The 25,043-nt window shown below is 41.7% G+C and overlaps 1 protein-coding gene across 1 annotated transcript in view; it reads left to right on the top strand.

The window, feature by feature from the left end:
* Window positions 1-11,375: 11,375 nt before the first annotated feature.
* rtraf (RNA transcription, translation and transport factor) overlaps window positions 11,376-25,043 on the top strand; it is a 32,300-nt gene continuing 18,632 nt past the window's right edge. The window contains exons 1-3 of the mRNA XM_060829170.1: window positions 11,376-11,557; window positions 13,104-13,228; window positions 22,118-22,217. Of these exons, the coding sequence (XP_060685153.1) occupies window positions 11,497-11,557; window positions 13,104-13,228; window positions 22,118-22,217 (286 nt within the window). The 5' untranslated portion in view covers window positions 11,376-11,496. The remainder of the gene's footprint in view (window positions 11,558-13,103; window positions 13,229-22,117; window positions 22,218-25,043) is intronic.

The following is a 25,043-nucleotide window of genomic DNA, read 5'->3' as shown; positions in this document are numbered from 1 at the left end:
GTAACCCTTCTTCAGGACTCAGGGTGGGTGTACGGGAGAGCTGCAGATAAAGGGAGTGGCGGGAGCAGGGTGGTGAGGTGGGTATAGGTGAAGCTAGGCAAAGGGTACGACCTAGTTGGTCAACATGAGGAATAAATCTGGCAGATGGCTGGGAAGGATGGAAGGAAGGGGGGAAGAGTGCTGGGAAGGGATTGGGGGATGGGAAGGGAGGTTCTTTGAAATTGGAGAACTTGGTGTTGAGTCCTCTGGGCTATAGGCGGCCGAGGCGGAAGATGATGTGTTGTTCCTCCAATTTGCAGTTGGATTTGTTGTGACAATGGAGAAGGCCAAGGATGGCCATGTTGGAAAGGGAGTGGGAAGGGGAATTGAAATGGGCAGTTGAAAGTCTGGTTGACTCCTGTGAGCCCAGCCTCTCCCCCTCCCTACTGGATTCATTCCTCCCATTGACCAACCAGGTTGTACCCTCTGTCTTCACCTATCCCCACTTCACCTCTGTTGCCCAACCCCCTTTATTCGCAGCTCCCCTTACACCCACCCCCAGCCCTGAAGAAGGGTTACACCTGAAACGTTGACTTCTGCAACTCCTGATGCTGCCTGGGTTGCTATGTTCTTCCAGCCTCCTACCCTGTCTACTATGGATTCCAGCTGTAGTTTTTTTTGTCTCTAACAAAGTGCTTTAAGATGGCCTGTGGTCATTAATTTTTCTTTCCACTGATGTAGTATCAGTTGCTTAGTATTCTCAGCACTGTCTTCATTCATTCAATTACATTTGTACATGCATGCAAACCAGAATCAGAATCACAGCCAATATAGCTGTAATCATGTGCATGCTGGTGCATTCACTTTAGCCTTAGGTGAAAGTGAAGACTGCAGATGCTGGAGATCGGAGTTGAGAGTGTGGTGCTGGAAAAGCACAGCAGGTGAGGCAGCATCCGAGGAGCAGGAGAATCGACATTTCAGGCGTAAACCCTTCATCGGGAATGCTGAAGGGCTTATGCCTGAAATGTCGATTCTCCTACTTCTCGGAAGCTGCCTGACCTGCTGTGCTTTTCCAGCACTACACTCCCCTCTAAAATATCCTTGTATGTTGCTGTCAAAATAGTAACTTCTGAACAGTGGCTGTTTATTTCAATAGTACCTGTTGTCTCTGACTTCGAACATTGAGTTTATCCCCAGCATGGATTTAAGCATTTACTCTAGGCTGACACTTCAGTGCCGCTACTCAATTATTACATTATCAGAGGTGCTACTTTTCAGAAGATGGTTTAAAGCCTTGTCAGCTTGTTCAGGTGGATGTAAAAGATTGCCTGGCACTATTTGAATAATAAAATTGAATAAACCATTCCTAACACTCCTTCTTCACCTCCAAAACCAAATTATCTGATAACACGTGTATTTTTTGGTTATGGTTTTTGTTTGGTTCCTCTAAGTTAGGTCATGCATTCAGAAATCTGAGCACAGCAATGACTGGGGAGCAGTTAGGCAGGAAAGTGGGATGATTGGTTTTTGGGGTGCGGGGATGGTGGAACTCATTTAGGAAGCAAAGAAGGCAGTTCTATTTATGTTCAAGAGCTTTCAAACTACCCAGTGCAGTTGTATATCTTCTGTTTGGAATGGGTCTGACAGAGGTCACAATCTTCTGTTGCGCTGGCCTCCCTTGCACAGAAGCACCTGGTAAATATGTCTTTGTGCAAATGTGGCAGGAGACCAAAATGTCAACTCTCATTTCACAACTATAAGCCAGTGAGCTGCAGAAATCCTTGGACAATAGAAAAACCCTGTGGAACTGCTCTCTGCTTCTCATGCTTTTTTGGATAACTGATGAGAACTAATAAACAAATTAACTAAAACTTAAGAGTAATGCCTTAAGGAGCACTGTATCAAAAAAACTCTTAAAAGAACCATAAGATATGGAAGCAAAAGTAGGCATACAGTCCATCGAGTCTGCTCTGCCATTCCATGAGTTCATGGCTGATTTGATAGTCCTCAAATCCACTTGCCTGCCTTATTCTTATAACCATTGATACACACGCGCACACACATGTTCCTATTTTTAAAAAGTAATGTACTCAGAAAAGATAGGTGCAGTAATAAGTAAAGGGGAAAATGAAGTCTGCTGTGCCTTTTAGCTTTAGCAAGTTTGGAAGTCGCCTGGAGATGTCCAAAAGGCAGGACATAGATTCACTATTTTTACAAGTGCAGAAAACTTTATTCATATTCCACCACCAGGAAGGCCAAACACCTGAGTGGCCAGTAACAAGCGGTGCCCATCTCTTCAAGGGCAATGCCTAAGTGAACAAGAAAGTGAAGGGGAGGGGAGGGATTAAATCAAAATAGAATTGGAGGGGGAAATAAAACACCCCATTTCCCTCAGTGCTTACCTCTCTCTGACAACCTTGAGGGTATTGTGGGACATCGCTTGCTCCTTCTCCAGGGACACTCAGGCCTGAACATAACTGCAGAAGAAGAGCAAGTAATCAGCCATAAAGACCCCCTCCATGGCCTGCTGCCTGGACCTGTTTATTGCCCGCCTGGCTAGGCCCAGAAGCAGACCCATGAGGAGATTCTCTGACCTGCTCTCCCCTCTCCACACCAGGTGAGAACATAGATTTAATGGTATTAATGAAATCAACTGTAACTGATCAATGTCTAAAGGTAAAAAATGAGGTCTGCAGATGCTGGAGATCACATGTATTGCTGGTTAAAGCACAGCAGGTTAGGCAGCATCCAAGGAATAGGAAATTCGACGTTTCGGGCATAAGCCTTTCATCCTGATGAAGGGCTTATGCCCGAAACGTCGAATTTCCTATTCCTTGGATGCTGCCTAACCTGCTGTGCTTTAACCAGCAACACATTTTCAGCAATGTCTAAGGTAAACAAAATGTGCAACAGCAACCTCATTTTTCACTTCGGAATTCTACATCCTTTTGGACTCATTATTGAATTCACTAATTTTAGAGTTTGAGGCATCTTCTCCCATGTCCTTACCTCAACCTCCCACACACTAGGCCTTGTTATCACAAGGTCAGCTATTACACATAACACATTATTAGCTACTAATTATCCCCATTGGTAGCTAATCATTCTCCCAGGCTGATAGTTATCCAGTTCTCTGTCTGTCCAACTGTTCTTTCTCTTTGGGTTCTATTTCCAACTATTGTTTACTCCTTACCTCCTCCACCCTCCCTAACATTTTCCTAGCTTCCAACAGTTCTAAGGTAGGGTCACTGGACCCAAAAGGTTAATTATGATTTCTCTCCACAGATGTTGCTAGGTCTGCTGAGCTTTTCCTACAATTTTTGTTTTTGTTTCTTATTTTCAGCATCTGTACTTCTTTTGTTTTTATTTAGAATTTTCATGCTTGTCTTCAAATCCACCCATAGCCAGGCCTCACCTTATCCATGGAACCACTTTCAGCCCAAAACTCCCTGATTTTAATTCACTCAATGCTTTTAATTTCTAAGTTTCTCACCTATCTTCTCTGCCTCTTTCTTCCTGCTTTATGTCACACTGTAAAATCAGCCTCTTTGACCAAGCTTTGGTCATTTGTCTTAATATACACTTACGTTACTTGTTGTCAAATCTTGTTTGATAATGCCCCTGTGAAATGGCTTGAGGCATTTAACTACTTTAATAATGCTATAGAAATGCAGTTTTTTTTCATTGTTTCATTGTAGTAGAAGCAGGAGTAGGCCATTTGGCCCATCGAACCTGCTCTGCCATTCATTAAGGTCATGGCTGATCAATCCATCATCTCAGCTCCTCATACCTGCATTATCCCCATAACTCTTAATGCCCTACCATGCAAAAATCCACCCAACTGTGTTTTGAATATATTTAATGAAGCTGCCTCCATACTTCTTTGGGCAAATAATTCCATTCATTACCCTCTGGGAAAAGCCGTTTTTCCTCATCTCTACCCTAAATCTATCCCCTTAATGTTGAGGTCATGTCCCCCAGTCCTAGTCTCATCCACCAGCGGAAACAACTTGGCTGCCTCTATCTTATCTATCCCTTTCATAAATTTATATGTTTCTATAAATATTAACACAACTGGAAGAAGCTGATCTTCTCAGATATCACACAGCAGGCCGTGATTTTGTAGCTTGCCTTGTGAATGAAGTAGGAAAAAGTGAGGACAGCAAGTGCTGGAGAGTCAGAGTTGAAAAGCTTGGTGCTGGAAAAAGCACAGCAGGTCAAGCACCATCCAAGAAGCAGAGGAGTCGTCGTTTTGGGAATTAGCCCTTCATCGGGAATCATTTTTGATGAAGGACTATTGCCCGAAACATCGACTCTCTTGCTCCTCAGATGCTGCCTGACCTGCTGTGCTTTTTCCAGTACCATGCTTTATGACTCATGGATAACGTGACCAGCCTCTGGTTTGCCTGAAACCTTTCCTTCTAAACTCCATAAATGAGGAAAGAAATCCCCAGTGGAGTTTGATCTATTTTAACTGCTGCAACAAAGGTTCAAAAAGTCAGAAATAAAACTTATTGATAACAAATAAGATACTCAATATGTATTACTAAATATGCAAATATTGAGATAAATGTAGGAAAATTATTCCCAAAATCAGAATTTTAGAACCTAAACTTCAAAAGTAAATGCCATCCTTGGGAGTACACACTCTGGGAATTGCAAAATTTAAGCAGCACTTTTATAAATCGGCTTAGAGATTCAGTTTTTGGATTGATTTCCCTTAGGTGTTGCCTGAAAGCAGAGCATAGCATGACTGAAATGCATTTGTGGTTTAGCTCAGTTCATTAGGTCCAACGCTCTCACAATATTACAATAATAACCATATTGAAATGAACTATCGTCATAAGATTTTAAATGTATAATTGTAACACAATGAAGTAATCAAAAAGATTGATGTGGGCAGAGTGGCAGATGTTGTTTACTTGGACTTTAGTAAAGCCTTTGACAAGGTTCCACACTGTTATCTAATCAGCAAAGTTAGATCACATGGGACAGTAAGGACTGCAGATGTTGGAAGCCAGAGTTAATAGATGTGAAGTTGGAAAAGCACAACAGATCAGGCAGCATTCAAGGAGCAGAAAAGTCCTAACAAAAGGTTTCAGCCTAAAACGTTGACTTTCCGGCTCCTCGGATGCTGTCTGATCTGCTGTGCTTTTCCAGCTTTAGATTACTTGAGATCCAGAGTGACTTGCCAATTGAATACAAAATTTACTTAACAAGAGAAGACAGACAGTGGTGGTTGAGGGTTATTTTTTGGACTGGAGACTTGGGACCAATGGTGTTCCACAGGGATCGTTGCTGGGTCCACTTTTGTTAATTTAAATAATTTGGACGAGAATATAGGAAGCATGGTTAGCAAGTTTGCAGATGACACCAGAATTGGTGCATAGTAGACGTTGAAGAAGGTTGTCTAAGATTATAAAGAGATCGTAATTCATCGTGTTAATGAGCTGAGGAGTAGCAGAATGATTTTAATTTGGATAAATGTGAGATATTGCATTTTGGTAATACCACAAGGACAGAACTTATACAATTAATGGTAGGGCCCTGGGTAATATTGTAGAACAGAGTAACCTAGGGGTATAGGTACATAATTCTTTGAAATTTGCACCACAGGGGAAAAGAGTGGTTAAGGTGGTGTTTAGCATGCTCGCCTTCATTGTCCAGACCTTTGAGCACAGAAGTTGGGACGTCATATTAAAGTTATACAGGACATTGGTGAGGCCAGGAGTCATATGGAGTATTGTGTGCAGTTTTAGTTGCCATGTTATAGGATGGATATTATTAAACTGGAGAGGGTTCAGAAAAAAGGTTGCCAGGGTGTTGCCAGGAATGGAGAATTCAAGTTATAAAAACAGACTGGAAAAGTTGGGGCTTTTCACTGGTACATAGAAGGTTATGGGAAGACCTTATTGAGGTTTATAAAATCATGAGGGGTATAGATAAGGTGAATGATAAGGGTCTTTTCCTTAGGGTGGGGAATTCAAAACTAGGGGGCATATTTTCAAGTTGAGAGGAGAAAAATTTAAAAAGGTTATTGGGGCAACATTGTTTACATAGAAAGTGGCATGTGTGTGAGATGGACTATCAGAGAAAGTGATGAATGCAGGTAGAGTTACAAACTTTAAAAAGATATTTTGGATAAGTTTGTGAGTGGGAAGCTTTGGGGACATATGGGCCAACTGTTGGCAGGTGGGACTAGTTTAGTTTGGGAACATGATTGGTGTGGAGTGGTTGGACCAAAAGGTCAGTTTCCATGCTGTATGCCTCTTTACTATAAATTAAACATAGAGTCATAGAGATGTATAGCATGGAAAAAGACCCTTTGGTCCAACCTGTCCATGCCGACCAGATATCCCAACCCAATCTAGTCCCACCTGCCAGCACCCAGCCCACATCCCTCCAAACCCTTCCTATTCATATACCCATACAATTGTCTTTTAAATGTTACAATTGTATCAGTCTCCACCACTTCCTCTGGCAGCTCATTCCATACACGGATTACCCACAGTGTGAAAAAGTTGCCCCTTAGGTCTCTTTTATATCTTTCCCCTCTCACCCTAAACCTGTGTCCTCTAGTTCTGGACTCCCCCACCTCAGGGAAAAGAGTTTGTCCATTTATCCTATCCATGACCCTCATAATTTTGTAAATCTCTGTAAGGTCACTCCTTAGCCTCCGATGCTGCAGGGAAAACTGCTCCACCCTGTTCAGCCTCTCCCCATAGCTCAAATCCTCAAAGCCAGGCAACATCCTTGGAAATCTTTTCTGAACCCTTTCAAGTTTCACAACATCTTTCCAATAGGAAGGAGATCAGAATTGCATGCAATATTACTACAGTGGCCTAACCAATGTCCTGTACAGCCGCAACATGATCTCCCAACTCCTGTACTCCCATGACATGATCTCCCAACTCCTGTACTCAATACTCTGACCAATAAAGGAAAGCATACCAAATGCCTTCTTCACTATCCCATCTACCTGTGACTCCACTTTCAAGTAGCTATGAACCTGCACTCCAAAGTCTCTTTGTTCAGCAACATTCCCTAGGAGCTTATCATTAAGTGTATAAGCCCTGCTAAGATTTGCTTTCCCAAAATACAGCACCTCGCATTTATCTGAATTAAACTCCATCTGCCACTCCTCAGCCCACTGGCCCATCTGATCAAGATCCTGTTGTAGTCTGAGGTAAGCTTCTTCGCTGTCCACTATACCTCCAATTTTGGTGTCATCTGCAAACTTACTAACTATACCTCTTATGCTTGCATCCAAATCATTTATATAAATGACAAAAAAGTAGTGGACCCAGCACCGATCCTTGTGGCACTCCACTGGTCACAGGCCTCCAGTCTGAAAAACAATCCTCCACCACCACCCTCTGTCTTCTACCTTTGAGCCAGTTCTGTATCCAAATGGCTAGTTCTCTCTGTATTTCATGAGATCCAACCTTGCTAACCAGTCTCCCATGGGGAACCTTGTTGAACACCTTACTGAAGTCCATATAGATCACATCTACTGCTATGCCCTCATCAATCCTCTTTGTTACTTCTTCAAAATGCTCAATCATATCAGACATGATTTCCCACCCACAAAGCCATGTTGACTATCCCTAATCAGTCCTTGCCTTTCCAAATATATGTACATCCTGTCCCTTAGGTTTCCCTCCAAAAACTTGCCCACCACCGACGTCAGGCTCACTGGTCTATAGTTCCTTGGCATGTCCTTACCACCCTTCTTAAGCAGTGGCACCACATTTGCCAACCTCCAGTCTTTCGGCACCTCACCTGTGACTATTGATGATACAAATATGTCAGCAAGAGGCCCAGCAACCACCTCTCTAGCTTCCCTCAGAGTTCTAGGGTACACCTGATCAGGTCTTGGGGTTTTATCCACCTTTATGCGTTTCAAGGTATCCAGCACTTCCTCCTTTGTAATATGGACATTTTTCAAGGTGTCACCATCTATTTCCCTACATTCTATATCTTCCATATCATTTTCCACAGTAAATACTGATGCAAAATACTTTAGTATCTCCCCCATTTTCTGTAGTTCCACACAAAGGCCACCTTGCTGATCTTTGAGGGGCCCTATTCTCTCCCTAGTTACCCTTTTGTAGTTTATCCACCTGCTCTCTTTGTTGGCTTTTGTGTTAGTGTGACATCTGGATTAGAGTGGTGCTGGAAAAGCACAGATGCTGCCTGAATTGCTGTGCTTTTCCAGCACCACTAATCCAGAATCTGGTTTCCAGCATCTGGAGTTATTGTTTTTACCTTAGTGTGACATCTGTCTCTAAAACTTCACTGCATTATTTCAGTGAATCTGATTCTTACTTCTGTGTATTTGATTTCATCATTGTTCCATTACGCCTCTGTTACATATTTATGTCGTGTACGTTGCATGAGTAGAAAACGTCTTTGTTTGCAACACAGGGCAGCTCTGAAGGTTGACAGATTCCAAAGTGTCTTTTTCTCTGCATCTATTTGCAGTTCATCTGTCAGTTGCTTCAAATAACAGATAGGGTAAATAGACAAGGCCTTTTCCCAGGGGTTTATGAAGTCCTGAACTAGAGGGTATAGGTTTAGGGTGAGAGGAGAAAGATTTAAAAGTGATCCAAGGGCAGTTTTTTTCACACAGGGGGTGATGCGTGTATGGAATGAGCTGCCAGAGGAAGTGATGGAGGCTAGTACAGTTACAACATTTAGAAAGCATCTGGATATCAACAGGAAGGGTTCAGGGGGATCTGGGCCAAGTGCTGGCAAATGGGATTAGATTAATTTAGGATAGGTCAGGAGCTGGACTGAAGGTACTGAATTGGATTAACACCAGAGATATCTCATTTTATTACTTTTGAAAATATACTTTACTTATAAAAACGATCTACAAATAATCCAAAAGGTGCTAAAACAGTTCTTTACAGTTTTTGCAGAGAAAAAGACACTTTGGAATCTGTCAATCTTCAGAGCTTCCCTGTGTTGCAAAACAAAGACATTTCTTACTCATGCAGGAATCTATTTACTTTCACTTTGAGGCAATGAGGGGGTCCAACAACTGAAAGGACCCTTGTTTATATTTTGGCAGAAAGATCTTGGTTGGTGGTCTTTCCCCACTGTGCCTTCGCAGCTGACCCAACCTTTAGTGTGTCCCTCAGCGCATAGTTCTGGACCTTGAATGTGACAGTCTGCAACAAGCAGTTGAGGGCAACTCTTTATACTGGAAGACCAACAAGCTGAGATATCTCATAAACCCACAGATTCTAAATTACTTGGAATGAGATCTCAGTGTGAGCCTGACAAGAGGAGAATCTACATTTAATAGAGGCTGACCACTTTGGATGATTTTATGGTTACTGGTTAATAATTTATTTTAGCATTTTAATGCAAGATGTTCTTGGTTTTTTTTATTGATTAGCATAACAATACAGTATTTTACTAAATTATTTTCTTTTCTCAACCTGTTATATATGTAATCTTTTTTCAAAATGACTGTAAATTTGTGCCCATTTTACATCATAAAAATGGATACATATACATTAACCCATTAAGCATAACAATTTTTTGTGAGCCATTAATTTGTCTCTTAAATTCACAGATCAAAATGAATTATAAGACCAAGAGTGGCATAAAACCAAAACGTTATAAGATCACTTAAAATCTTTTCTTTCTCTCATTAAAAGGAAATGTGGAAAACTAGAGAGAGAACGGAAATGGTCTTCCACAGGTCCCACAAATGAAAGAGGCAGAGGAAGAAGTGATAGAACATTAGCATGTCGTTTTTTTTCATCCATTGGAAAATGAGACAACCCAGACAACTTCTTCCTTCTTTTTCAGGTCAACTGGCAAATGGTGAATTCGATAATCCAATAGAGGCGATAGAAAGAGCCAAGGGCAGTGTACATAGTGGGAGTATTGGCGAAAGTTGGCAAAGTCCTGCAGTGGAAGTAATCCCCACTGCAGCGAAAGGGCAAAAAAGGTTTCAGTGAAGCAATTTGGTACAGTTCAATTAGATTAGATTAGATTACTTACAGTGTGGAAACAGGCCCTTCAGCCCAACAAGTCCACACCGACCCGCTGAAGCGCAACCCACCCATACCCCTACATATATCCCTTACCTAACACTATGGGCAATTTAGCATGGTCAATTCACCTGACCCGCACATCTTTGTGACTGTGGGAGGAAACCGTGGGCAGCAAGGAGTGGACTGGGGAAAAGGGGAAGCGAGCGAGGGAACATTCGATTGCAACATTAAGTATTGACAAAGAGAATCGTACATCCTCTTTTCCATCGTCCAAATTATAAGAAATAACTCATTAAGCAGAAAAACTGTGCCGGGAACAAGGATTCTTTTTCCTCGCGAAAATGTAACACCACCTCAGTTAATAATTCCTGTTGTAAACCTGAGAAATTATCGTGAAAAATCCAAAATCGTAGCCTAAATCAATGGTAAGTAAAATTTTTAAATAGTCGAGAAAAAAATGTTCGACACAGACGAGGCATTGGGGAGGGGAGTATTGTATAGTCGTTTATCGAAGTATTGTTTAAAAATATTGGAAGTCAATATGGTGATATTGCATTACAAAAATAAATTATCAATTTATCTCAATTTTCTAAGAAAAAATTGTAGTTAGGGTTAACCTTTATCGAAACTTTTACTGCGGTAAAAATAAAGTCCAGCAGATGCTGGACATTTATAACACAAACGAGCTTCTGCAGAAACTGGGCAGGTTTAGCAGTATTTGTAGAGATAGGAACACAGTTAACATTTCGATTCCGATATGACAGCTCCTTGATGCCATATTGGGTCCAAAAGACTAACCATCTTTCACTATGTGGTATTAGAAGGTGAGAAGGTGGTTTTGACAAATATTCCAGGAGATTACATCACTTCATCTCAATTTCCTGTCCATCATCACAAACACAGTCCAGCTTTGGGTTTTTGCGGGTCTGGTCACTGGAGTCACTTCAAACATCCCGTATCGATATTCTCACCCAAAACAGAAATTGCTGGAGAGACTCAGCAGGGTTGGATGGCAGCGTGTGGAGATGGAGAACTGTCGAAGAAGGGTCACTGCAGCCGAAGTGTTAACTCTGTTTCACTCTCTCCAAAGGCCTGAGGGGTTTCTCCAGCAATTTCTGTCTTTGTTTGAGATTTCCAGCATCCGCAGGTCATTGTTTGATCATATTCTCACCTATTCTCGAATTAAGAGTTTTTTAAAGGTTGGGGGGTACGTGAGAGCTGACTCGTACTCGGTTTAGTGAGGTACGTCGACTGATGTGATCGCTTAATCAATGAAGTTTTGTTGAAACACTCTGGCACGGCGGTTGTCCGGGGAGACCAGCCCGCGTGACGTCATAGGACAGCGAAGAGCGCAGGCGCGTTCAGCCCGCGGTGGTAGTGACGTCATCGCGTCGCGGCGAAGTGCGGCCTAGTCGGTGACGCGTTGACGCCTTTGCCGTTGCGGGCCGATTTGCGGGGACGATCCGTCGCTGAGCTGTTGGCGTGTAACGTGGTGGAGGCGAAAATGTTCCGTAGGAAACTGTCTGCTCTCGAGTATCACAACAGCAGCGTGTTTGACTGTAAAGGTACAGAGAGAGAGGCTGGCAACGGTCCACCGGGCCTGTGCCCTCATAGGCGTGCAGCCCCGACTGCAGGGTCTGCACCTGGATACACAGCCGGGCCCAGTGATCTTACATACCTTTCTACATCATTTCAAATGTTACAAACTACCTGCGGTTTCTACACGGTGCCAGAACAGTGGACAAGATGCAGTCTATAAATCACTGAAGTGCACTCGCTATTGCTTTCAGCAATGTGGTTAAATGGAGCAGCCATTTTCTGCACAGCAAGCTCCCACAGGCTGCAGATAAATCATTTATCTGATTTCGGTGGTGAAAAAGGAAAATTGAACATGAGATCTCCCCGTTTATTCAATAGCACCATTGTCTGTCTTTTCTCCATCCAAGTTCACCCAATTTTAATTCCTGCGATAAGGGATTAGGCAGGCTTGCTTTCACCCCCCCCCCCCCCCCCCGGCTGGTTTCAAACTTTATAGTTATTCGCATAAAGTAAACATTTTCAGAATATTTGAATGAATAAGCATGCTTTTTTTAGTAAAGATGGAAATTGGCTTCACAAAATTCTGCAAACACTTAAGATCCCAAGATCCATTGATTTTTCTTTTGTGTTGATTGAGGGAGGAATGTGGGACAGGGGGTTCACCACCTCACTTTTTTTGTATAAGGCCATATGAACTTCTGTGTACTTTAACAGGCATGCCTTAGTTTAAATGGTTCTTTTGAAAGATGATACCTTTTACAATTGTATTTTAATTTCCTCAGGAACCTGTGTTCAATTCTCATAGTACTCCTGATTCCTGATGAAGGGCTCTGGCCCGAAACGTCGACTCTTCTGCTCCTTGGATGCTGCCTGACCTGCTGTGCTTTAACCAGCAACACATTTTCAGTTCAATTCTCATAGGGACTTCTCCCAATTTGACTTTATCTTATTAAGGATAATTGATTAGAGGACTGGATGCCTAACAATATTGAAGAAAATATTTAATTACAAGGTTTTTTTTTCCTGAAAATAGATCCATTCACTTAGTTTATTTTGGAGATAGAATCAAATTGTAATTTTCAAAAAAAATTGACTGCAAGGCATTCCCATTTTGTTTTAATCTCTCTTTGAAGCGGGTTAATCAAACTAAGCAATTGGTAGTTTACATTTTCAGTAGGCACGGAACCGAGCATTAATCATAAAACTGGGCAGAAGCTGACTGGTAAATGTTACTTTTTAAAGTAAGCTTGAACACAAATCACAATATTTACAGTCAGACATATTGTGAACTGTGAACATAAGCCTTAAATCTAAATAAAAATTTTATAGAAAGTTATAGAAGTTTAGCTTATGTTGTTAATATTTCAACATTGGATTTAACTGAGCCAGTTCTTGCTATTAATGTGTAGATTAATATGAAGATCTTTTCAAGTCTGAATATAGATCTCCTTTTTAGAGTGGAGATTTTGTGATAAGGTTTGATTTAATGCATTCAGTTGGTTTCTAGGTTGCAGTTTGTCACTTTTTAAAAGACAGATGTGTGTCTGAAACAAGTTATCACTTATATTCTAGATGAGACGGAATTTAGAAATTTAATTGTGTGGCTCGAAGACCAGAAAATACGACATTATAAAATTGAAGAGAGAGGCAACCTGAGAAATGTACACAGCAATGAATGGCCAAAACACTTTGAAAAGGTGAGTTTCATTTTGAATAAAGTGCTTGTGTTAAATTTGTATGTTTGCACATGATTTCACTAGTGAATTGTATTTCTAATCCCTGGATATGAACTTGTTACAAACATTGTTGATGTGGAAACAACAATACACAGTGATACAAATAGCTTGGACATGGAAGAGGAAGGATGCAGATCAGTATGCATGGACAGTCAGAATAATATGGCTGTTCTTAGAATTGCTTTTTCTGTTTCTGAAATTTCACTCTTGCCTGTTGTCAGTTCTGCAGCTAATTGCCAACTTTAAACATTTGACTCTAGTTTTGAGATGAATGTACAATTAAATATTATTAGATATATTAAGATATATCTATGCACATTTCAGACTTGAGTAGAAGGGGGAAGCTATTCTGCTTTTTTCCTATCTGCTGTAATCCCAGCTCTTTTGCTCTTTTTCCCAGAAGATTTTAAATTTTTAAACACTACTTAGGTCAAGATTCCCTATTCTATTGACTCATTTGGGGGAACAATTTCTTACTAATTCTCGTCAATAATGTAATAGAGCAACTGAGAGTAGCAGCTCTGAATCTGAAAGGGATAGATGTCATTTATATCTTCCAATAGTCTTAACAACAAAGTGTAATTAGTTAATGTAACTCTACCTAATTGGTATCATGCAATAAACTATCTTGATTAAAAGCCTTGGCTTCTTGTTAACTTTCACTTGTAGTTGTTACTCCATCAGTGTAAATTAAGTAGGCGCTAGGATCCAGACAAAAAAGAAGAATGGTAACAGCATCCTTCTGCCCACACATCTCCCTTTTGCTTTTATAACAAACCTAAATCTATATTTCTTTCACTTATAGTCAAGAAAAGGAATTTTTATACATTTAACTTCTTTGGAATCTTGAAAATTAATATGTAATTCCCTTCATCCAAATTTTCTGGCTATTCAGAATTTTTTGCATCTTTGTTGTATTCTCTCATGCATTGGTACAAAGCTAACACCTTTCCTCAAGCCAGGAAATCTTCTGTTCAAAGTTGACATGCACAATCTAAACAGGTGCTTCAGTGCAGGATTGAGAGGCTGATGCATTTTTTAAGGTATTCTTTTTCGGTTTAGGTGTAAAACCAAGACAGTGCCTACCTCCTTAGGTTGACATCAAGGACTTCATGGAGTTAGTTAAAGAAAAGTAGAGACTTTTGATGTTCTGGTAAATCTTCATTGCTCATCCAAAACCACAAAAACAAATTACCTTATTTAGCTGATTCCTGTCTGTGAACCTTTGATGATGTAGTAGGCTGCTGCATATCCTTATTTTGCAGTAATCACTAACTTCAGAAGTACTTAATTGGCATAACGCAGCTTAGACATTCTGATCTTGTGCAAGTTCTTCTTTCCTGGCATAATTACAGTTGTGTGCCAATTACGTTTGAGCCCCACCAGACTGAGAAATATGTGACAATTTAAATCTGTAGCCTAGATCACATTTACGTTCTAAATTGCACCCATTTCTGTCAGAGTTTCCTTAGTTGCTTTTCAAGCTTTTGAAAAGAAATTATAGCCAATTTCTTATTGCAAAAAAACTGTCTGAGGCTGAGTGAAAGCGCTGCAACTTTAGAATTCTGTTTGACCGTGAAATGAGATTTTGGCCAGTTCCATCACAAATACAGCCTTATTCCAACTGCATCACCACTAGTAACCTTACCTCAGCTCTTTCAAGCCTTTATTTCCTGTAGACTTGTGTGTTCCAGTGTCTCCAGCTTCCCATTTCTATCCTTTAGAAATTTGAACTCATCCAAAACTCTGCTACTTATGTCTTAACTTGCACCATTTCCAATTCACCTATCATCACTGTGCATTCTGACTGACGTTTCCTTCAAAACTGGCAATGTTTTGATTTAAACATTTCATCTTTGGTTTCTGATCTCTCCATGAGCTCATCCCGCACCTTCTCTGGGACAACCACTACATTCAATCTTTATTCAATTGTATCAGCTTAGCATTTTCTGTTTTAATCATGTAATGTTGTACTTTCAGTGACTCGTTGCCAACTCTGGAATTTCTTCTGTAAGCAACTCTATCCTTTTTAAGACCTGCCTTAAGACCCATCTCTGTGGGGGTTTAGATCGAGCCTGAGATCACTCATTCAAATATTTCATCTCCTACAGAGGAGGTGGTGCTGGATGGCTTAAAACGCATAATGGTAGGTAAGTCCCAGGGACCTCATCAGGTGTAGGAAGCTAGAGAAGTGATTGCTGGGCCCCTTACTGAGGTACTTTATCATCAACAGGTGAAGTGCTAGAACACCTGGGCTAATGGCAAGATCATTGGTAGTATAGATAAGCAGAGAGGTCTCAGTGTCCATGTACATAGATTTCTGAAAGTTGCCACCCAGTTTGATAGGTTTGTTAAGAAGGCATAAGTGTGTTAGATTTTGTTGGTAGGGGGATTGAGTTTCAGAGCCATGAGGTCATGTTGCAGCTGTACAAAACTCTGGTGCGACCGCACCTGGAGTACTACGTACAGTTCTGGTCACCGCATTATACGAAGGATGTGGAAGCTTTCAAAAGGGTTCAGAGGAGATTTACCAGGATGTTGCCTGGTATGGAGGGAAGGTCTTATGAGGAAAGACGGAGGGACTTGAGGTTGCTTTCATTAGAGAGAAGAAGGTTGAGAGGTGACTTAATAGAGACATACAAGGTGATCAGAGGGGTAGACAGTGATAGCCATTTTCCTCGGATGGTGATGGCTAGCATGAGGAGACATAACTTTAAATTGAGGGGTGATAGATATAGGACAGATGTCAGAGGTAGTCTCTTTACCTAGAGAGTAATAAGGGTCTGCAACAGTAGTAGACTTGCCAACTTTTTAAGAGTATTCATATGGTCATTGGACAAACACATGGATGAAAACAGAATACTGTAGAATAGATAGGCTTCAGATTGATTCCACAAGTCGGCGCAACATTGAGGGCTGAAGGGTCTGTTCTGCGCTGTATTATTCTATGTTCTATAAGACTGGAGGTTGGCTAACATGGTGCCACTACTTAAGGCAGTAAGGAAAAGCCAGGGAATTGTAGACCTGTGAGCCTGACATTGATAATGAACAAGTTGTTGGACAGAATCCTGAGGGAAAGGATTTACGTGTATTTGGAAAGGCAAGGACTGATTAGGGATAGTTAATATGGCTTTGTGCATGGGAAATCGTGTCTCACTAACTTAATTGAGTTGATTGAATAATTAACAAGAGGATTGATGAGGGCAGAGTAGTGTGTGCGATCTATATGGGCTTCAGTAAGGCTTCGACAAGGTTCCTCATGGTAGACTTGTGAGCAAGGTTGTATTGCGTGGAATACAGGGAGAACTGGTCATTTGGATACAGAACTAGCTCAAAGGTAGATGGTGCTTGTGAGGGTTGCTTTTTAGGCTGGAGGCCTGTGACCAGTGGTATGCCACAAAGATTGGTGCTGAGTCCACTGCTTTCTGTCATTTATATAAATGATTTGGAACATAGGAAATATGATTAGTAAGATGACACGCAAATTGGAGGTGTAGTGGATAGTGAAGAAGGCTACCTCAGAGTACAATAGATCTTGATCAGATGAGCCTATGGGCTGAGGAGTGGTAGGTGGAGTTTAATTTGAATAAATGTGAGATGCTGCATTATGGAAAGGCAAATCAGGACAGGACTTGTATGCTTAATGGTAAGTTCCTGGAGAGTGTTGCTGAGCAAAGAGACCTTGGAGTGCAGGTTCATAATTCCTTAAAAGTGAAGTCACAAGTAGGTCGGGTAGTGAAGATGGCGTTTGGTATACTTGCCTTTATTAGTCAATGCGTTGAGTATAGAAGTTGGGAAATTATGTTGTGGCTGTACAGGGCATTGGTAAGGCCACTTTTGGAATATTGCATGCAGTTCTGCTCTCCCTTCTATAGGAATTATTTTGTGAAACTTGAAAGGGTTCAGAAAAGATGGGCAAGGATGTTGCCAGGGTTGGAGGGTTTGAACTAGAGGGAGATGCTGAGTAGGCTGAGGCTATTTTCCTTGGAGCATCGGAGGCTGAGGGGTGACCTTGTCTCGTGAGTAAAGATGGGTAAATAGACAAGGTCTTTTCCCTGGGGTGGAGAAGTCCAAAACTAAAGGACACAGGTTTAAGTTGAGCTGGGATAGATTTAAAAGGGTCCTTAGGGACAACCTTTTCATGGAGAGGGTGGTATGTGTATGGAATGAGCTCGCAGAGGAAGTGGTAGAGGCTGGTACGATGACAACATTTAAAAGGCATCTGGATGGGTTTATGAATAAGAGGGATTTAGAGGGAAATGAGCCAAATGCTGGCAAAAGGGGCTAGATCAGATTAGGATATCTGGTCAGCATGGACGAGTTGGACCGAAAGGCCTGCTTCCGTGTTGTACATCTGACTGTATATAATTCATCCGTTTATTTGCTGAAGTTCCTTCGGGCATTTACCAACTGTAAAGGTGTTGATGAAATAAAATTTGTTATGCAAATGTCTCAGTGAATTTACGGGCTTAAGTCATAGAGATGTACAGCATGAAAACAGACCCTTCGGTCCAACTTGTCTATGCCAACTAGATATCCCAACCTAATCTACTCCCATTTGCCAGCACTTAGCCTGGAACCCTCTAAACCCTTCCTATTCATATGCCTATACAGATACAATTACAGCATTTAAAATGTATCAGCCTTCACCACTTCATCTGGCAGCTCACATATAACCCTCTGTGAAAAAAAAGCTGCCCCTTAGGTCCGTTTTTATACCTTTGCCCTGTCACCCTAAACCTATGCCCTGTACTTCTGGACTCCCCAACCTTAGGGAAAAGACCATGTCTATTTATCCTATCCATGCCCCTCATGATTTTATTAACCTTCTATAACGTCACTTCTCAGCCTCTGACACTCCAGGGAAAACAGTCCCAACCTATTCAACTTCTCCCTATTGCTCAAATCCTTCAACCCTGGCAACATTCTTGTAAATCTTTTCTGAACCTTTTCAAGTTTCACAAAATCCTTCTGATAGGAAGGAGACCAGAATTGCATTAAATATTCCAAATGTGGCCTAACCAATGTCCTGTACAGCTGCAACATGACCTCCCAACTCCTGTACTCTGACCAATAAAGAAAAGCGTACCAAATGCTGCTGCCTTCACTTTCCTATCTACCTATGACTGTACTTACCAGGAACTATGAACCTGCACTCCAAGGCCTGTTCAGCAAGGCTCCCAGTACCTTAGCATTAAGTTTGTAAGTCCTGCTCTGATTGGCTTTTTCAAAATGCAGCAACACATTTTTATAAATCAAACTCCATCTGTTACTCGCTTCATTTGTTCATCTGATCAAGATTTCGTTGTATTCTGAGGTAACCTTCTCTGCTGTCCACTACATCTCAAATCTTGGTGTCATTTGCAAATTTACTAACTATACCTCCTATGTTCATATCCAGATTACTTATATAAATGACAAAAAGTATTGGATTCAGTACCGATTCTTGTAGAACACCACTGCTCACAGGCCTCTGGTGTGAAAAGCAACCCTCCGTCACTACCATCTCGCTTCTAGCTTCAAGTCAGTTCCATATCCAGATGGCTAGTTCTCTCAGTATTCCATGAGATCTAACGTGTCTAACCAGCCTCCCATGAGGAACCTTGTCAAAAGCCTTGAAATACATACAGATCACATCCACTGCTCTACCTTCATCAATTCTCTTCATTTAGATTAGATTAGATTACTTAGTGTGGAAACAGGCCCTTCGGCCCAACAAGTCCACACCGACCCGCCGAAGCGCAACCCACCTATACCCCTACATTTACCCCTTATCTAACACTACGGGCAATTTAGCATGGCCAATTCACCTGACCCGCACATCTTTGTGACTGTGGGAGGAAACCGGAGCACCTGGAGGAAACCCACACAGACACGGGGAGAACGTGCAAACTCCACACAGTCGCCTGAGTCGGGAATTGAACCCGGGTCTAAGGCGCTGTGAGACAGCAGTGCTAACCACTGTGCCACCGTGCCGCCCACATTATTCCTTCAAAACACTCAAGTTCGTGAGACATAATTTCCCATGCACAAAGTCATGCTGTTTATCCTAATCAGGCCTTGCCTTTCCAAATATATGTAAATCCTGTCCCTCAGGATTCCTTCCAACAACTTTCCCACCACCGATGTCCGGCTCACTGGTGTATAGTTCCCTGGCTTGTCCTTACCACCCTTCTTCAACAGTGGCGCCACGTTAGCCAACCTCCAGCTTTTTGGCACCTCACCTGTGACTATCGATGATACAATTTCTCAGCAAGAGGCCCAGCAATCGCTTCCCGTGGAGTTCTCGGGTACACCTGATCAGGTCCTGGAGATTCATCTGCCTTTTTTGCATTTCAAGTCACCCAGCGTCCCCCCCCCCGTAATATGGGCATTTTTTAAGATATCACCATCTATTTCCCCACATTCTTTATCTTCCATGTCCTTATCCACAGTAAACACTGACGCAAAATACTTGTTAGTATCTTCCCCCATCTCCTCTGGCTCCACACAAAGGCCACCTTGCTGATCTTTGAGGGGCCGTATTCTCTCCCTAGTTACCCTTTCGTCCTTAATGTATTTAAAAAGAGATGGATTCTCCTTTACCCCATTTGCCAATCTCATGTCATGTTTTTGCCCTCCTAATTTTCCTCTTAAGTACGGAGAAACCTCAATTATCCGAAGGACACAGGCGGGGAATATTTCGATTAATTAATCGAATGCCAGATAACATAGTTTAGCCGAGAATCAGGAACTGGATAATCGAGGTTCCTCTGGATATTCCTTCTGCTTTTATACTCTTCTAAGGATTCACTGGATCTCTGTTTATACCCGAGATATGCTTCCTTCTCTTTCTTAACCAAAGCCGAAAATGTGTAGCTGGAAAAGCGCAGCAGGTCAGGCAGCATCCAAGGAGCAGGAGAATCGACGTTTCGGGCATGAGCCCTTCTTCAGGAAACTTCCTGACCTGACCTGTTGCGCTTTTCCAGCAACACATTTTCGGCTCTGATCTCCAGCATCTGCAGTCCTCACTTTCTCCTTTCTTAACCAAAACCTCAGTTTCTCTAGTCATCCAGCATTCCCCACACATACCAGCCTTTCCTTCACCCTAACAGGAATATACCACCTCTGCAATCTCGCTATCTCATTTCTGAAGGCTTCCCATTTTCTAGCCATCCTACCCAATACCATCAAAGTTAGCCTTCCTCTAATTTAGAGCTTTAACTTTTAGATCCAGTCTATCCTTTTCCATTACTTTTTAAAAACTAATAGAATTATACTCGCTGGCCCCAAGTGCTCCCCCCACTGACACCTCCGTGACCTGCCCTGCGTTATTTTCCAACAGTAGATTCCCCCGAGTTCATCTGCCTTCCCTGTTAGGCCTCTTGCATTGAAATAAAAGCATTTTAATTTATTAGTCCTACCTTGTTCTCTTCTTTGTTCCTTCCTGCCCTGACTGTTTGACTCGCTCTCTTTCCCAACTGCACCTTCTCCAGTAGGTACATCCATATACAGAATCAGAAAATTTTCTTGTACACACTTAACAAATTCCTTTCCATTTGAACCCTTAACATTATGGTAGTCCCAGTCTATGTTTGCAAAGTGAAAATCCCTTCCCATAACCACGCTATTATTCTTACAGATAACAGATCTCCTTATAAGTTTTTTTTTCTTAATTTCCTACTGACGGTTAGGAGGTCTGTAATTCAATCCCAATAAGGTGATCATCCCTTTCTTAATTCTGAGTTCCACCTAAATAACTTCCCTGGATGTATTCTCAGGAATATCCTCCCTCAATACAACTGTAATGCTATCCCTCATCAAAAACACTACTCCCCCTCCTCTCTTACCTCCCTTTCTGTCCTTCCTATAGCATTAATCCTGGAACATTAAGCTGTCAGTCCTGTCCATCCCTGAGCCATGTTTCTGTAAATTGCTATGATATCCCAGTCCCATGTTCCTAACCATGCCCTGAGTTCATCTGCCTTTCCCGTTAGGCCTCTTGCATTGAAGTAAAAGCATTTTAATTTATCAGTCCTACTTTGTTCCTGCCCGCCCTGACTGTTTGACTCGCTCCCTTTCCCAACTGCACTAGTCTCAGATTGATCTCTTTCCTCGCTTTCACACACCACCTTATTAGTTTAAATACTGCTGAGCATCTCCAGCAAATCCTGCCAATATATTAGTCCCCTTCTAATTCAGGTGCAATCCATCCATCGTGTACTGGCCCCTTCTACCCCAGAAGAGATTCCTATGATCCAAAACTGTGAACCCTTCTCTCCTTCTCCAGCTGCTCAGCCACACATTCATCTACTCTCTTATTCCTACCCTCACTGGAATCGATCCAGATATTACTACCCTTGAACTTTTTAAATTCCTGCCTAACTTTCTATATTCTCCCTTCAGAATCTTATCCTTTTCCCTTCCTATGTCATTAGCTCCAATGTGTACTATGACCACCTGGCCTTACCGGCCTCAATCTACAATATTGCTGTGCTTCTACCAGCTCCCCAATATTGTGCAACATTGAGGAAAATAGGAAGGAAGACCACAACCTGACAGATTATACTTGGAACTGTTTGCACGAATTGGTCTGAAAATGGAGAGAAAATCGTATATTTACTTCTTATTCCAAAAAGTACTAATATTGTTAAAACATTATGAACAATGACTTGAAATGTATGTTTCTTTGAGTCAATATTTTTATTGTTAACATGTTCACAGTCCAATGTATTTTAATGATGCAAGATTTCCTATCATCCATTTAGCCATTGACACTGCACATTTAACATTTGTATGAATATTTAATTTCACTTTTGGGAATCCTTTTATAAACTTAAAACCCTTGTATATCTGAATAATTTATTTCAGTATCTGGCAGATGTAAACTGCCCATTCAAGGCTCAAGAAAGACAAGAAAACGTCGACTGGCTTCTGGGCTTGGCTGTGAGACTTGAATACTCAGATAATGGTATGATTCTTTAAACTGCTTGAAGTTGCTAACTATTTTATAATTGTTGTAGTATGTGTGGATGTTTGTTTATTTTGTTACACTTCATTGGGGTAGCCTGCTGGCGGTCAAGTCCTATTATTCTTATTCATCACAATAGTTAAAAATTAAACAAAAGTATGCAATCTTCAGTTTACACATCGGATAGACTCAGGTTAACAGAAACCTCGGATCAGGTTTCTCCTCTTAACAAATTATTAGAAAGAAATAATTTTAATCATGCCTAAATATCCACAAACCCCTTTTTAAGCCTCTCCCATACACAGACAGACAGGCACAGACATTCAGAAAGAACATTGGTGTTATGGGTGGAGGGAAGAACTTCTGGGGAAACAATTCAGTAACTCCACTGATCAGGATGTCCCTTTTGTTTCCAGTCCTTCATTTCTATGATCATTAGGTTCTACTTCACAGAAAGCACAGAGCAACTGGTTCATAAATTATAAAGTCTCTGACTTATTAGTTAAAAGCAACAGCTTACAGCAATTGGTAGTAGACAACAACTGGCTTTCTTTAGATTATATTAGATTTTCTACAGTGTGGAAACAGGCACTTCAACCCAACAAGTCCACACCCGCCCTCAGGGAGCAATCCACCCAGACCCATTTCCTTTTGACTAATGCACCCAACACTATGCGTGGTTTACCATGGCCAATTCACCTGGCCTGCACATCTTTAGACCGTGGGAGGAAATCCGAGCACCCAGAGGAAACTTACGCAGACACTGGGAGAATGTGCAAACTCCACACAGGTAGGTGGGAATCGAACCTGGGTCCCTGGCGCTGTGAGGCAGCATTGCTAACTACTGAGCCACCGTGCCACCTTCAGATATACTGGACGTGCCACCTCTCCTTCCAGACATCTGAGAGCTTTTCACTATATCATTCCCATTCATAAGCTTTTCACCCATGCAGAGTTGATGTCAGACTGATGGCTTTTGGAACCCATAACTGGTCACAACACCAGTGACTTGATGCTGGCTAAATCTAATTTTCTACAAATGTCTCAGTACTGTTGTTTCTCTTGCACCTTTCCCCACAACTACTTGCAAAGCAACAGTGTAAATGCCAATTGTAATGTGTTGTCCTAACATGTCCATTAAAAGCACAACAATTCATACAAACAAGGAATTCGAGCCACCTACAGCATTCAGTAAAGTCATCTACGATCTAATTTCAACCTCAACTCACAATCCTGCATATCCATGATAATCTTTCATCCAATACCGTGATCATCCGTGTATCTACCTTTGCATTAAAAATATTTAAAGATTCTGCACCCACTGGCTTTTGAGGAGGGGCAACTAAAGCTACCTCAGCCTTCTGAGAGGAAGAAATGTTTCTTCATCTCTATTAAATGGCTACCCCTTTTATTTTAACTCCTTCAGTCCTTTATTATAAAGCCATTCTTTATCCAGTTCAGTCCACAGTCAAAGCGAAAGCGAAATAAAAGGTTTTTACAAATTATTTAGTGAATGCAAATCCCTGGAGTCAAGTTATTGCCTCACCGGTTGCCAATTAGTCTTAAAGGGAGCACTCCTATGTGGTGTGTCCCTTTGCATGTACGTTAGGAGGTTGTACTGAGGCACCAGAGAGTCATAGAGATGTACAGCACGGAAACAAACCCTCTGGTCCAACTCGTTCATGCTGATCAGGTATCTCAACCTAATCTAGTCCAATTTACCAGCACTTGGCCCATATCCCTCTAACCCTTAAGTGTATAAGGCCTGCTAAAATCTGATTTCCCAAAATGCAGCACCTTGCATTTATTTAAATTAAACTCCATCTGCCACTCAGCCCATTGGTCCATCCGATCAAGATCCCATTGTAATCTGAGGTAACCTTCTTTGCTGTCCACTACACCTCCAATTTTGGTGTCAACTGCAAACTTACTAACTGTACCTCTTATGCTCGCATCCAAATCATTTATGTAAATGATGAAAAGTAGTGGACCCAGTACCGATCCTTGTGGCACTTCACTAGTCACAGACATCCAGTCTGAAAAACGACCCTCCTCCACCACCCTCTGTCGTCTACCTTTGAGCCAGTTCTGTAACCAAATGGTTCGTTCTCCTTGTATTCCATGAGATCTGACCTTGCTAACCAGTCTCCCATGGGGAGCCTTGTTGAATGCCTTACTGAAGTCCCTCCAGATCACGTCCACAGCTTTGCCCTGGTCAATCCTTTTTGTTACTTTTTCAAAAAACTCAATCAAGTTTGTGAGACATGATTTCCCACGCACAAAACCATGTTGACTATCCATAATCAGCCCTTGCCTTTCCAAATATGTGTAAATCCTGTCCCTCAGGATTCCCTCCAACAACTTGTCCACCACCGACATCAGGCTCACTGGTCTATGGTTCCTTGGCTTGTCCTTAAAATCTTTCTTAAATAATGGTACCACATAGCCAACTTCCAGTCTTCCGGCACCTCACCTGTGACTATTGATGATAGGAATATCTCAGCAAGAGGCCCAGCAGTCACTTCCCCAGCTTCCCTCAGAGTTTGAGGGTACACCTGACCAGGTTCTGGGAATTTCTCTACCTTTACGCATTTCGAGACATCCAGCACTTGCTCCTCTGTCATATGGACATTTTTCAAGACGTCACCACCTATTTCTCCGTATCCTAAATGTTCCACGTCCTTCGCAGCAAGCACTGATGCAAAATACTTTATTATCTCACCCATTTCCTGTGGTTCCACACAAAGGTTACCTTGCTGATCTATGAGGGGTCCTCTTCTCTCCCTAGTTACCCTTTTGTCCTTAATGTGGTTGTAAGAACTCTTT

Source organism: Hemiscyllium ocellatum, chromosome 8, assembly GCF_020745735.1.
Source record: "Hemiscyllium ocellatum isolate sHemOce1 chromosome 8, sHemOce1.pat.X.cur, whole genome shotgun sequence".
NCBI classification, from domain to species: Eukaryota; Metazoa; Chordata; class Chondrichthyes; order Orectolobiformes; family Hemiscylliidae; genus Hemiscyllium; species Hemiscyllium ocellatum.
The sequence above is the reverse complement of the archived record's forward strand: the minus strand, read 5'-3'. Positions and strand labels throughout refer to the sequence as shown.